Source organism: Diceros bicornis, chromosome 4, assembly GCF_020826845.1.
Source record: "Diceros bicornis minor isolate mBicDic1 chromosome 4, mDicBic1.mat.cur, whole genome shotgun sequence".
In the NCBI taxonomy this organism is placed as follows: domain Eukaryota; kingdom Metazoa; phylum Chordata; class Mammalia; order Perissodactyla; family Rhinocerotidae; genus Diceros; species Diceros bicornis.
Genome location: NC_080743.1, coordinates 66,972,567 through 66,987,225, shown reverse-complemented (window position 1 = coordinate 66,987,225; position 14,659 = coordinate 66,972,567). Strand labels below are relative to the sequence as shown.

At 48.3% G+C, this 14,659-nt stretch overlaps 1 protein-coding gene across 1 annotated transcript in view; it reads left to right on the top strand.

The window, feature by feature from the left end:
• Window positions 1-14,117, top strand: part of LOC131401616 (neuroblastoma breakpoint family member 9-like) — a 74,610-nt gene extending 60,493 nt beyond the window's left edge. Inside the window, exon 6 of the mRNA XM_058536888.1 lies at window positions 14,065-14,117. Within this exon, the coding sequence (XP_058392871.1) occupies window positions 14,065-14,117 (53 nt within the window). The remainder of the gene's footprint in view (window positions 1-14,064) is intronic.
• The last annotated feature ends 542 nt before the right edge of the window (window positions 14,118-14,659 follow it).

Here is a 14,659-nt window from a genome sequence, read left to right as displayed (position 1 = left end):
TGTCCCTGTGGCAGGACTGAACGTTGGACGATAAAGTTCCAAGGGGGCACTGCTTAAAGTGACTGACCCTTTCTGAATTTCTTTGTAGAAAACCATCCTGATCTTGGGGACGAGGAAGACCATCACCGCATGTCTTCCAGGTAAGTCTCAAGAATCGTGGGACTTCATGTTAAGGGGACATCTGGGGATCTCAGATCCAGGAAAATCAGAAAGTGCTGACTAGACCCATTTCACCGCAAGTGTCCTATTCGAAAAGTTGTCCTATTCCACTGTGCGCCTTCCAGAGGCCAATTGCTTGATCTCTCTCCAATGTAGTCACCTGCAATCAGTAGATGCAGGTGTACTAACCAGCCAGAGGATTGTTGCCCTGTCCCGTTCTCTCTTTGTGAGGACCACCGGCATAGGACGCAATTATGCCTCTGCCTGTTTGGCATTCGCACTGTGGCAGGTATTTCTTGGCCAAGGAGGTGATGAGTAAAAAAAAAAAATCCATCACCTTCGACTGTATTGAGAGAAAGTCATCTTGAAGCTTCCAGATTTCTAAGCGTCTCCAATGCTACTGGGGCGGCTGACTTGGCAAGTGTGCATAGCTTTCAAGAATGTTTCTGCAAAAGTGTTGACGCCACCTTTCTGGATTTCTGAGAGTAGGTGCGTCATGGCTCTTGTGTACTGGGGGAGCTCGATCTCCTTGCTCACGAGCTCATTTTCTGCTCAGTGCTCCGAGCTACCTCTGCTTGCTCTCTCTCTCTCTCTCTCTGTCTCTGTGTCTCTCTTTTATCACGCTGCCTATCTGATAGTCCCATTTCCACACTACTCTGTCCCAAGATAGAGGAGGATTGTTTCCTCTCCCTTGACGAGGTCTTCCCATTTCTTTTCTGTGGACGGACCCTTCTGCCTTCTGGGGAAACCAGCGCTAGGACAGTGTGTTTCCCAAACCCTCTTGTTTCACCTTTAGTCCTCCCTACCCCACCAGGATGAGCAGGGATCTGCCACCGATGGGAGAGCTTCAGCTCCCGACACCGTCTCTCGACGAGTACTATGGGACATACTCAGTTGATGTTGGCCGATCGGACTCCTACTGGACTCAGACGAGCACCTCCGTGTTCTGTGTCGATCAGGTGGAGGTCTGTTCTGTTCCGGATGCAGCCAGTGAGTATTCCATCGTGCACGTCTTCAAGCTCCAGCTGGACTCCCTGCTCAGCCCACTTTCTTTGTACTCCACGCCTCTGGCTGTGCAGACACGCACATTGAACTGAATTAGTTCTAGGACTGGTTCGAAGCCAAACAAGAGGTGGTTCAGGGAGCTGCGCTCCCTTCCTCATTCCCAGGATGCGCCCCTGTCACCCTGGCCCCATTCGCACATCACTGGACCCAAAGCTGGCATGACATCCTCAACTCACCTCTGCAACACGAACAGCAAAGGTTCTGTCCAACATCCTATCGGGCATGAAATGTCTCTCCTCACCTTCAATACTCTACGTTTCATGCCTGAAGCGTATCCCTTCAGATTCTAGGCCTACCCAGTGCGACTGGCATCCCTGTCAATGTCTCCATCAAAGACGTACCTAGGCTTCACTGTTCTTCGCCCCGTTCTCTATCTCCTTTCTCTGGGCCTTTGTTCCTATGCAGTCCACCGACGACCGACCCTAAACACCCCTACCATTCCCTTGCTTGTGTTTTTCCCTCATGCCAGCCTATGCCTTGGCATTCGCCATCCCCAAGAGTGTCCCACGTTTCTGCCTAGCCTGAAAGATGCGTTTGGATGCCAAGGCTTGTAGATCCCCTCCGTCACTCTACTCTCAGTGTAGGATTTCCTCTGAACACTCGAAGACTAGTGTGACTGGTGAGAAAGGGCTGCATAGTGCAGTAATCTGTGAGAATGCAGTTAAGCTTGTTCCCCAGAATATGTGAGGGAAAGATATCCGGGACTTTTGACACAGACCAGAGATACGGTGTTGTCATGAGGGTCTACCCGATCAGGGAGGTATTCCCAGTGGCTCAGGGGAGCGAATCACGAGGTTTCACAAGACCCCACCTGAGGTCTCCTGGAATATGGCTCTTACGGTATCCTGTTGTCACACTGAGGATAGTGATGTCCCTGTGGCAGGACTGAACGTTGGACGATAAAGTTCCAAGGGGGCACTGCTTAAAGTGACTGACCCTTTCTGAATTTCTTTGTAGAAAACCATCCTGATCTTGGGGACGAGGAAGACCATCACCGCATGTCTTCCAGGTAAGTCTCAAGAATCGTGGGACTTCATGTTAAGGGGACATCTGGGGATCTCAGATCCAGGAAAATCAGAAAGTGCTGACTAGACCCATTTCACCGCAAGTGTCCTATTCGAAAAGTTGTCCTATTCCACTGTGCGCCTTCCAGAGGCCAATTGCTTGATCTCTCTCCAATGTAGTCACCTGCAATCAGTAGATGCAGGTGTACTAACCAGCCAGAGGATTGTTGCCCTGTCCCGTTCTCTCTTTGTGAGGACCACCGGCATAGGACGCAATTATGCCTCTGCCTGTTTGGCATTCGCACTGTGGCAGGTATTTCTTGGCCAAGGAGGTGATGAGTAAAAAAAAAAAATCCATCACCTTCGACTGTATTGAGAGAAAGTCATCTTGAAGCTTCCAGATTTCTAAGCGTCTCCAATGCTACTGGGGCGGCTGACTTGGCAAGTGTGCATAGCTTTCAAGAATGTTTCTGCAAAAGTGTTGACGCCACCTTTCTGGATTTCTGAGAGTAGGTGCGTCATGGCTCTTGTGTACTGGGGGAGCTCGATCTCCTTGCTCACGAGCTCATTTTCTGCTCAGTGCTCCGAGCTACCTCTGCTTGCTCTCTCTCTCTCTCTCTCTGTCTCTGTGTCTCTCTTTTATCACGCTGCCTATCTGATAGTCCCATTTCCACACTACTCTGTCCCAAGATAGAGGAGGATTGTTTCCTCTCCCTTGACGAGGTCTTCCCATTTCTTTTCTGTGGACGGACCCTTCTGCCTTCTGGGGAAACCAGCGCTAGGACAGTGTGTTTCCCAAACCCTCTTGTTTCAACTTTAGTCCTCCCTACCCCACCAGGCTGAGGAGGGATCTGCCACCGATGGGAGAGCTTCAGCTCCTGACACCGTCTCTCGACGAGTACTATGGGACATACTCAGTTGATGTTGGCCGATCGCACTCCTACTGGACTCAGACGAGCACCTCCGTGTTCTGTGTCGATCAGGTGGAGGTCTGTTCTGTTCCGGATGCAGCCAGTGAGTATTCCATCGGGCACGTCTTCAAGCTCCAGCTGGAATCCCTGCTCAGCCCACTTTCGTTGAACTCTACCCCTCTAGCTGCGCAGACTCACATTGAAGTGAATCAGTTCAAGGACTGGGTTTAAGCCCAAACAAGAGGTGGTTCAAGGAACTGTGCTCCCTTCCCCATTTCCAGGATGCACCCCTGTCACCCTGGCCCCACTCTCACATCACTGGACCCAAAGCTGGCATGACATCCACAACTCACCTCTGCAACGAATAGCAACGGTTCCGTCCGACATCCTATCGGGCATGAAATGTCTCTCCTCACCTTCAATGCCCTGCGTTTCATGCCTGAAGCGTATCCCTTCAGATTCTAGGCCTACCCAGTGCGACTGGCATCCCTGTCAATGTCTCCATCAAAGACGTACCTAGGCTTCACTGTTCTTTGCCCCGTTCTCTATCTCCTTTCTCTGGGTATTTGTTCATATGCAGTCCACCGACGACCGACCCTAAACACCTCTACGGATCCCTTGCTTGTGTGTTTCCCTAATGCCAGCCTATGCCTTGGCATTCGCCATCCCCAAGAGTGTCCCACGTTTCTGCCTAGCCTGAAAGATGCGTTTGGATGCCAAGGCTTGTAGATCCCCTCCGTCACTCTACTCTCAGTGTAGGATTTCCTCTGAACACTCGAAGACTAGTGTGACTGGTGAGAAAGGGCTGCATAGTGCAGTAATCTGTGAGAATGCAGTTAAGCTTGTTCCCCAGAATATGTGAGGGAAAGATATCCGGGACTTTTGACACAGACCAGAGATACGGTGTTGTCATGAGGGTCTACCCGATCAGGGAGGTATTCCCAGTGGCTCAGGGGAGCGAATCACGAGGTTTCACAAGACCCCACCTGAGGTCTCCTGGAATATGGCTCTTAAGGTATCCTGTTGTCACACTGAGGATAGTGATGTCCCTGTGCCAGGACTGAACGTTGGACGATAAAGTTCCAAGGGGGCACTGCTTAAAGTGACTGACCCTTTCTGAATTTCTTTGTAGAAAACCATCCTGATCTTGGGGACGAGGAAGACCATCACCGCATGTCTTCCAGGTAAGTCTCAAGAAGCGTGGGACTTCATGTTAAGGGGACATCTGGGGATCTCAGATCCAGGAAAATCAGAAAGTGCTGACTAGACCAATTTCACCGCAAGTGTCCTATTCGAAACGTTGTCCTATTCCACTGTGCGCCTTCCAGAGGCCAATTGCTTGATCTCTCTCCAATGTAGTCACCTGCAATCAGTAGATGCAGGTGTACTAACCAGCCAGAGGATTGTTGCCCTGTCCCGTTCTCTCTTTGTGAGGACCACTGGCATAGGACGCAATTATGCCTCTGCCTGTTTGGCATTCGCACTGTGGCAGGTATTTCTTGGCCAAGGAGGTGATGAGTAAAAAAAAAAAATCCATCACCTTCGACTGTATTGAGAGAAAGACATCTTGAAGCTTCCAGATTTCTAAGCGTCTCCAATGCTGCTGGGGCGGCTGACTTGGCAAGTGTGCATAGCTTTCAAGAATGTTTCTGCAAAAGTGTTGACGCCACCTTTCTGGATTTCTGAGAGTAGGTGCCTCATGGCTCTTGTGTACTGGGGGAGCTCGGTCTCCTTGCTCACGAGCTCATTTTCTGCTCAGTGCTCCTAGCTACCTCTGCTTGCTCTCTCTCTCTCTCTCTGTCTCTATGTCTCTCTTTTATCACACTGCCTATCTGATAGTCCCATTTCCAAACTACTCTGTCCCCAGATAGTGGAGGATTGTTTCCTCTCCCTTGACGAGGTCTTCCCATTTCTTTTCTGTGGACGGACCCTTCTGCCTTCTGGGGAAACCAGCGCTAGGACAGTGTGTTTCCCAAACCCTCTTGTTTCACCTTTAGTCCTCCCTACCCCACCAGGATGAGCAGGGATCTGCCACCGATGGGAGAGCTTCAGCTCCCGACACCGTCTCTCGACGAGTACTATGGGACATACTCAGTTGATGTTGGCCGATCGGACTCCTACTGGACTCAGACGAGCACCTCCGTGTTCTGTGTCGATCAGGTGGAGGTCTGTTCTGTTCTGGATGCAGCCAGTGAGTATTCCATCGTGCACGTCTTCAAGCTCCAGCTGGACTCCCTGCTCAGCCCACTTTCTTTGTACTCCACTCCTCTGGCTGTGCAGACACACACATTGAACTGAATTAGTTCTAGGAGTGGTTCAAGCCAAACAAGAGGTGGTTCAGGGAGCTGCGCTCCCTTCCTCATTCCCAGGATGCGCCCCTGTCACCCTGGCCCCACTCTCACATCACTGGACCCAAAGCTGGCATGACATCCACAACTCACCTCTGCAAGGAATAGCAACGGTTCCGTCCGACATCCTTTCGGGCATGAAATGTCTCTCCTCACCTTCAATGCCCTGCGTTTCATGCCTGAAGCGTATCCCTTCAGATTCTAGGCCTACCCAGTGCGATTGGCATCCCTGTAACTGTCTCCATCAAAGACTTACCTAGGCTTCACTGTTCTTCGCCCCGTTCTGTATCGCCTTTCTCTGGGCCTTTGTTCCTATGCAGTCCACCGACGACTGACCCTAAACACCTCTACCGATCCCTTGCTTGTGTGTTTCCCTCATGCCAGCCTATGCCTTGGCATTCGCCATCCCCAAGAGTGTCCCACGTTTCTGCCTAGCCTGAAAGATGCGTTTGGATGCCAAGGCTTGTAGATCCCCTCGTCACTCTACTCTCAGTGTAGGATTTCCTCTGAACACTCGAAGACTAGTTTGTTGGTGAGAAAAGGCTGCATAATGCAGTAATTCTGTGACAATGCTGTTAAGCTTGTTCCCCAGAATATGTGAGGGAAAGATATCTGGGAATTTTGACACAGACCAGAGATACGGTGTTGTGATGAGGGTCTACCCGATCAGGGATGTATTCCCAGTGGCTCAGGGGAGCGAATCACAAGGTTTCACAAGACCCCACTTGAGGTCTCCTGGAATATGGCTCTTACGGTATCCTGTTGTCACACTGAGGATAGTGATGTCCCTGTGCCAGGACTGAATGTTGGACGATAATGTTCCAAGGGGGAACTACTTAATGTGACTGACCCTTTCTGAATTTCTTTGTAGAAAACCATCCTGATCTTGGGGACGAGGAAGACCATCACCGCATGTCTTCCAGGTAATCTCAAGAATCGTGGGACTTCATGTTAAGGGGACATCTGGGGATCTCAGATCCAGGAAAATCAGAAAGTGCTGACTAGACCCATTTCACCGCAAGAGTCCTATTCGAAAAGTTGTCCTTTTCGACTCTGCGCCTTCCAGAGGCCAATTGCTTGACCTCTCTCCAATGTAGTCACCTGTAATCAGTTGATGCAGGTGTACTAACCAGCCAGAGGATTGCTTGCCCTGTCCCGTTCTCTCCTGGTGAGGACCACCGGCATAGGACACAATTATGCTTCTGCCTGTTTGGCATTAGCACTGTGGCAGGTATATCTTGGCCAAGGAGGTGATGAGTAAAAAAAAAAAATCCATCACCTTCGACCGTATTGAGAGAAAGTCACCTTGAAGCTTCCAGACTTCTAAGAGTCTCCAACGCTACCGTGGCCGCTGATTTGGCAAGTGTCAATAGCTTTCAAGAATGTTTCTGCAAAAGTGTTGATGCCACCTTTCTGGTTTTCTGAGAGTAGGTGCGTCATGACTCTTGTGTACTGGGGTAGCTCGGTCTCCTTCCTCCTGACCTCGTTTTCTCCTCACTGCTCTGATCATCCTCTGCTTGCCGTCTCTCCTCCAACCCCCATTTCTCTCTCTCTCTCCGTATCTTTCTAATGATCTGCCTCTCTCTCCCATTCACTTTTCAACTACAGTTGTTTCCGGTGTGGGGAATTTTCCTATATCTCCCTTGATGCACTCTTCTCTTTTGTTTTTTTTGACCACTTCCTTATCCCTCACTTCTAATCCAATTCTCCTATTCTGTATTTCCTAATCCCTCTCGTTTAATCTTGTATTCTTCCTACCGCAGAAGCCTCAGCAGGCATCTGCTGTTAATAATGAAGATTGAAGTCCCACGGGACTTCCTGGATGAATGGTATTTCACTCGTTCAATTGGCCATGACCCGGCAGCCTCTTATAGGCCTTACACAAGTTCCTCATTGGCGTTTGATGGAAAGGAATTCTTCTCCGCCTTGGATGCACGTGGTGAGTATTCCCATTGTAAAGGGCATACAGTGTTGGTGCGTCCCTGGTAGGCTGTATGTTCTTTGAATCCACCAACCTGCACTGACTGAGAGATGCAACCCTGCAAACAGGTTCTGTAGACTAGACTGGTTCTGGGTTGAATCGTGCTCTTGGATTTACTTTTAAGATTGCATCCTGTGGCCAGAGAACGTTTTTGTCCCAATCTGGTCACCTGTCGCCTGGCATCTCTCACAGGTGCAGGCTGTTCCTATCAAGTCAGGTTCGAGAGAAGGAATGGAGGGATAATGGCAAAATGTCAGCCGTCATTATGCCACCTAGCGTAATTTGTGTAACATAGCTCTCTTTTTCCTCATAAAACTTCTCACACTCAAGACATGATGTTTTTGCTTGCATTTCCTGAATAGTTTTGTACAAACTCTCTAGCTTTCCACACAAGTTTGCATTCTGCTCCGTATTTGCAACATCCTTTATTTTGTTTCAGAGCTCAAAGTTTTCCCCCTGCGTTGCCTACCTCCCTCTGAAGCATTTCGATACCAGACCCTGAGCACCAAATCCTGCCTGTGCCTGTGGTTTCAATGAAGCCAAATCTCTCGTTCTGATCTTTCATCCTCCACAGATGGCCATGGTTTTCATCCTTTGTGCAACACCATTCATTTCTTCCGTTTGTGGCTTGTAGTTTCAATCACATGTCTAGTCTCCGTCGTATCATCTCACGTAAACTATCAGCAACCTGTGTACCTGAGGGGGGTATTGACCTAATTTATGAGCAGAGTAGAGTGGTTCCCCTCTCCGTGATATCCAGAAAAGTCCTTCCTGGTGAGCACCATCTCGTTGGGGCAACAATTTCATAGAGTTTCTAGATGAAAACACAGTTTCCATTTCCTCTCACAGAGGCTATTTTTTGACCTTTTCATCTGGGAGAAGCAGTTGGATATTTAGGGGACTTTATTCATCAAATCAGCTTGTAGGAAGAGCAAGAAACTTGGTGGTGTTCCTTACTCACTCTATTTTATAGTGAAATTGGCTATGAACGCTATGTCCCTCAGCCTTTTTGGGTCGGTAAGTGTCTTTTCACACTGGGACCATCCTCTCGCCTGTTTCCCATTCCTCCCTGAGGTGCAAAGGATCAGAGGCTTTCTGAGGACCACAACAATTCACAAAACAAAAATGTAACACACAGTTCTTTTGCATCTGTTGTTTGCCATGCCCCTTAGCAAGCGAGCTCCATGGACGCCCTAATCCACTTGGTCCTCACAGCGACACTCTCAACTAGGTGTGGGATCTCATGTTAGAGCTGAGGGGGCTGAGGTTCAGGAAGGTCACTTCACTAGCCCAAAACACCCAGCCAGCGCACAGTGGGTCATAGGCCGCTCGTTGGCCTGACTCCCTGCTCAGGCCCTGTCCCCTGCTGTCAGCAGTCAGACTGTCATAGACTAAGCAAGGATGGTGCTCACCCTCTTCTTTTTCCTTTGTTGCAAGTTGTGTCAAACAATTTTTGAGCTTAAACAGAAAAGTCTGAATACTGGTCCAAAGACCTCCTGTGGCCACTCATATAGATCTGCCAACTCCTACTGTCTCAGTGCACTTTGTCCTGTGAGCAGAGCCAGAGTCTCATCCAGCCCCTCTAGGGGGAGCTGCAGCTCCATGAGACTCTCTCTCCATGGAAAATCAGTCAGGGCTGAGAGATCTCTGTCTCTCACCACCCCCTGTCCTCAGGGGTTTCCTGCTCTGACTCAGGTTTGTCCTGGCATCCTTGTAAAGCCACATAGCTCCATCTCAGTTACGCTGCCAGCCAGGTCTGGTTCCCATGAGGAGGAGGAGAAAGGCTCAGACACACCTCTCAGGAGTGTGATGCGTGTGACAGCGCCCGGCCTTGTCAGGCCATCCTTCAAAATGCACCAGGAGAAAACAAATTCCCCCACGCGGATGGGCTGAGATAAATGAAGGGAACGTTTCAATTCTACACGCATCTGTCCTGTGTGGGGGTTCACTAATGACAACATGTAAACAGTGTGTATAGCAGCAGTGGGGCCACAGATGGTCTGCTCCACCCCATCCTCTCTGTACAGGGAGAAACGCTCTGGAAACAATGCGAACACAACCTAAATCATAACATGATCTTTTATTGAGGGCTCTTGCCCACCTGCCACACCAACAATATGGGACAGCCCTTCAGAAGTTCAGTACAATGTTCTCCCTGTTCTCCTGCAAATGCAAAGAATATTCAAAGCATAGGTTTAATAAAGCCTAGCAGTTGGGAAGAGAGAGATAAAACAACATGATGCAATCAGCCATGATAATTAAAACAACCTTAGACCTTGATTCAAAGTAACTCTTGAGAATGATGAGACCTCGTTTTGGTGATTCTTTTACCAGGCAGATTTGTTAATTTCAGAGGGTTTACTCTTTAGCCCAATATGTGTTATCATAAAATCTTATTATATGTCCTAAATTATGATTAATAAACTGTCTCCAGGAAATATGGAGGATGTAACGTGCTTGTGGAAAAAGAGCTGGAAGCTAGAAGAGGCACGTGGTGCAGGGCTGGCGTGGTGTGGGGAGAGGGGTAGGCTGACTCCAGAGGATTTGTAGAAGGGAGCTGTGGGAAATGATGTTGGAGAAGAAAGAGGGACCAGAGGAAAGGAGGAGGGAGTGCAAAGGAAGGTGAGGAGTTGAGAGTGTGTGTAGCAGAGAAGGGAGAGGAAGTTCTCACAGCAGAGCAGGCATGGGATGAAACTGGATTGGGAGTAATAAGACGGGTGACACATTGGATGGTGAGGAGAGGATAGAATCAGAGAAAGCAGTTAGAAGGAGGTTGGATGAATCCATGATGAGAGTCAGGTAGAGTATGCGATCTGGAAGACAAAATGGTAACAGATACACAAAGACACGTGTAAGAAACGGTTAAACAAACCTTGATGAGAATGGAGATGTGTAGAGGGCAGGAGAGAGGGGAGCCCATCTCAGCGTGGAGCAGGCCCTGTGGGCCAGGACCCCGCCTGAGCCTGACTTGGATTGGCCTCAGCCTATCTGAGGTCTTTGGTTAGCCCACTTTCTGAGAATATGTATTCATTTCACAGTAGAAATATACACATGTTTCAATAGGGAGAAGGGGCCAGAAGCCACTGAGGGGTGTGTGACATAGGATTGTGCACTCTCTTACCTCCCTGAAGAACCACAGAGTCTGATTCTGTAGCACTTCTGGCCCCTCAGTTTCCCATAAGGGACTCAGACCTCTACTGCATTTCCTTCACCTGCAACTACCCCTGTGTGGCAATAGAATGTCTAGATGTGTGGGTGAGTGAAGGGCAGTCAAAATTTACAGACAAGGGTGTTCAATGGGCCGCAGAACTCTGCAAAAATTCTCGTAAAATGGTCCACGAACTAGTTTCCCAACACCCTTTTCTACCGGACCTGAAGCCTTGAGGCCGTACTTTTTTCCCCGTTCCTTTATTCTGGTGGGTACACATCAACATCACTTTCTCCCCATCTCCTGAGGCCTCTCTAGAACCTTCTCTCTAGGCTATAGGACTAAGTTAATAAGAACAGATTAATAGGCATGACTTCTTCTGCCCGTGCAAAGTCCTCTGGACTCAGTGGGTGATTTTTCACTTCAGGGACACTGCAGCCTGGTACCTGCCATCTCAGCCTCTCCAGGCACACACATGAAGGTGACACTAAGATCATGAATAACAATGGATCCTGTTGTCTGTGATTTTATTTTCAGAGCTGTGTTTGGATGCCTGCGCTACAGGGAAGAACCTGAAGATCATGAAAAGAAAACCACTTTTCAAGTGGAGAGTAACTTGCAATTTCCCTGGCCTTCAGATTAGGGTACTGAGGTAATCACATCAGTGGCTCTTAGATGTACTTATTCCTTCTTGCTCTCTATCTAAGATTGTAGCTCAATCTCTCACTATTTTTTCTCTTCCTCATTTGTTCAGTCCAACAGCTGATGCGACCTCTGTCTAGTCTTCCCTCTGCTTTCCATGGGGGCTGCCACCCTGCCAGACCTTTCAATCTCCATCTCCTGTTTACACTCTGAGCTCTGCTGTGTGCCTGCTGCTGCTGTCCCGATATTCCCTCTAACCGTTCCTCTTAGCCACGGGGAAACCTGGCCCCAAGGTCCTCCTCATCACAAGAGCATCGTTGAAGCCATTGAACACATGGCACTTTGCCTGAAATCACACTTTCTTGATTTGCTTGCCTTCCATCCCTGGCTTCCCAACTCCACTGCCTCTTTCTTCATAACGAATCACTCACACATGGATCCTCGTCTTGCGTCTTGTGGGGAACCTGACCTAGGACAACCCTTAACCCTGGACTTCTCCATGTGAACAAGAAGTATTAAAACTGAGGTTAAAGAGCCCAGATTACAAAAACTAAATTAGAACTGGAGTCACAGTTGGCATGCCATATTGATCTCCTCAGCCCCAGGTGTGCAGGCCTGTGCTCATCTGCATGGGCCTTCCAGGGACTTAGTGTCCCCCCCAAGGCCCTCTTGGAGCTGGCATTAACACTGCCAGGCTTAAGCACCTGGTGAAATTTTAATTAAGATGAATGCCTTGACCTCACACCTGGAGATTCTCATTTAAATGGTCGGCGGTGGGGTTTTGTGCTTCAGGAGATTTGCAAAGCTCCCCAGTGATTCTAATGTGCAGCTGGACATGAGAGGGACCATTCCAGCATGATGATCTCAGGTTCAGCATAGAAATGCCCTGAATGTGTGGCTACTTCATTGAAAAGGCTGAATATCCATCAGCCGTTGATGGAATTTGTATGCCTCTCTCAACAGTACTATCTGTACAACATGGGAAAAAAGTGAGGAGAAAAAAGTAGGTGAATGGATTAGACTTCTAACCTCCCTACTTGGAGGAGAGTTTCTGCAACTTTTCTGAATACGTGATAAAATAGGAAAGAAGCATTTCATTGAAACCCAGTGTACAGAAAAGAAGACCTCCCTTATTACACACCATAAAATTTAGTATTTTCTTTAATATTTCTCATATAAAACTACAAATTCATATTCCATCCAATTGATTTCAAGCCCAATGGGTTCAGCACTACAGGTTGAAAATTTTAGTATTGATCAATTTTTGTCATTAAGTAAGAGCTCCAAAGAGAATCATTATGTTCATTCCCCTAAAGAGAATATCATAGCAAATAAAAACTGCAAGTTAGGAAAAAGATTGTATGTTTATGCTTCTTTAAGCCATTCTTTACACTGGCATAAAAGACAAAAAACAGAATCCTTCCCTAGGCAGTGCTTTGCGGGAATAATGGGTGAGTGGGGGAGAATCTAGTCAAACCAGTTGCTGTATGCTTCCCCTTCAGAGTTTTTGATGTTGAGAACTCTAGTGTTGAGAATATTCCTAGAAATGCCCTAAGGTGTATCCTGGCGTCCAATCAACACCAGAGAATGAAGGAAAATGAGTGGGGCCGTGGTTACCCTCCCTGCTCTCTTTTTGCTAATTCTATTTTGAGTTTCTCCTTTTTTGTTCTTTCCTCAGTCCCTTTGGAGAGGAATTTCTCTGTAAAGCCCTATTCCTTTCCAGCCGAGGTGACCCAACAGTGTCTATGGCCTGCTGAAACCTCCAGATTGGAGCCTTTCCTCTCACCTTCCCCCAAGTTATGGAAAGGGCCTGAGGCCTGGGTTCTAGTTCTAGGGTTGTCAATAACAGGTCCCGTGGCTTTGGTTAGTCCTTGCCCCTTGGCACTACAACTTCTCATGTGTAAAAGGGGGAACTGGATTTACATATATTCTGAGGTCGCTCTTGCCCCTCACATTCTGGGACTCTCCCATAGCCGGCCCCTCTTCCTCGGAGGACGGCAACATAGAGTTAAAGAGGGTGTGTTTCTCTGCCAAGGGTCCCCTCCTTCTGACAGCAGTCTGTTTCTGAATGTGTGCGATGGATGCTAAGGACATCCCTCCCTGGGAGGTGTGAGAAAGCCATCACTTTGCTGCAGATGAAGGGGATTCGGGAGTGAAGTGGCGGCTGAGGAAAGGGTGGTAGGGGTCTGGCTAACGCTCTGCAGCAGCTTTGAGCTGGGACATCACCAGGCTCCTGGTGGGATGAGGACAGGGTCCCTGGATGCTGCACCACAGACTGGATGTAAGTTTAGGGAGGTATTTCTTCTAACCTGTGGATCTCACTTTCCCCTTCAGCCAATTGTGGCTCCCTGCTTCAGCTCCTGCTCTCAACAGGAGCTCAGCATCCTGCTGGCCTCTGTCACTACATAGCCATTCCTCCAGGCTCAGCTATCAGCAGGACCTGACAAAGACTCACATTTGGTTTTTATTTATTTATTTTCTCTCTCTCTCTCTCAGGTACCAAGAACTCTGGAACTAAGAAAAGAGATTGCTGATTTGAAAGAAACCGCATCGTAAAAGGAAGATTTTCCACTTGATGAAAAAAAACCTAAAACAGCAAGTCAATTTAAAGCCCAAACAGAACTCTGAAGGGACCCTTTGTTGAAAAACATTGCAACCACAAACCACTCTCCAAGATTTTTACTCCAAGCCTGGTTTGAGGGGAGAAATCCCAGCCCTTCAGCCTCCAAGTGTGCAAAATGACTAAGGAGACCAATGCCTAGACCCAGACAGAGTTATGAGAGACCTTAACTCTTTCTCCTCTCAGTTTCCATCCTGTACATCACCGGAATCGGGAGCAACTGGCAGCAGACAGCATGACACACTGGGCATTCTTTGGCACCAGATGGGCTGCGCTAGGAGCAGACAGCGTTCACTATGCAGTGTCTTTGCTGAAAACGTTTAGCCTGAATTGAATCATGAGGTAGTTATGAGACAAGTGCAGAATTTAGACCATTGAACAAGACAACTCGCCTTTGTTCAAACAGTCAATGTCACCACCAGTGAGATCACAAAAAGGAAAAGACATGTTTGAGGTTCCAAAGCTCTCAAAAGATTGTGTTACTATATTTCTTTAGTCCTTTTGAACCAAACACATCTCCTCACCTTTAGTTCTTTTAGGTGGTGGTGACACTGCCTCGTTTGTAGAGGTCAGGTCAGTTGTCTGGCTCAATGGTCTACACTACATAATTGTCTGACCATTTCCTCACGATGAAATTCAGGCTGACCCTCTTGCCAAGAACACTGCATAGTTAATGCTGTGTGCTTCCTAGTGCAGCCCACCTGGAGACCAAGAAAGTTTATCCATCGCTATCCTTGCCATACTAGCATTGGTCACTTTGTTGCGGAGGGGCCTGCGAGAT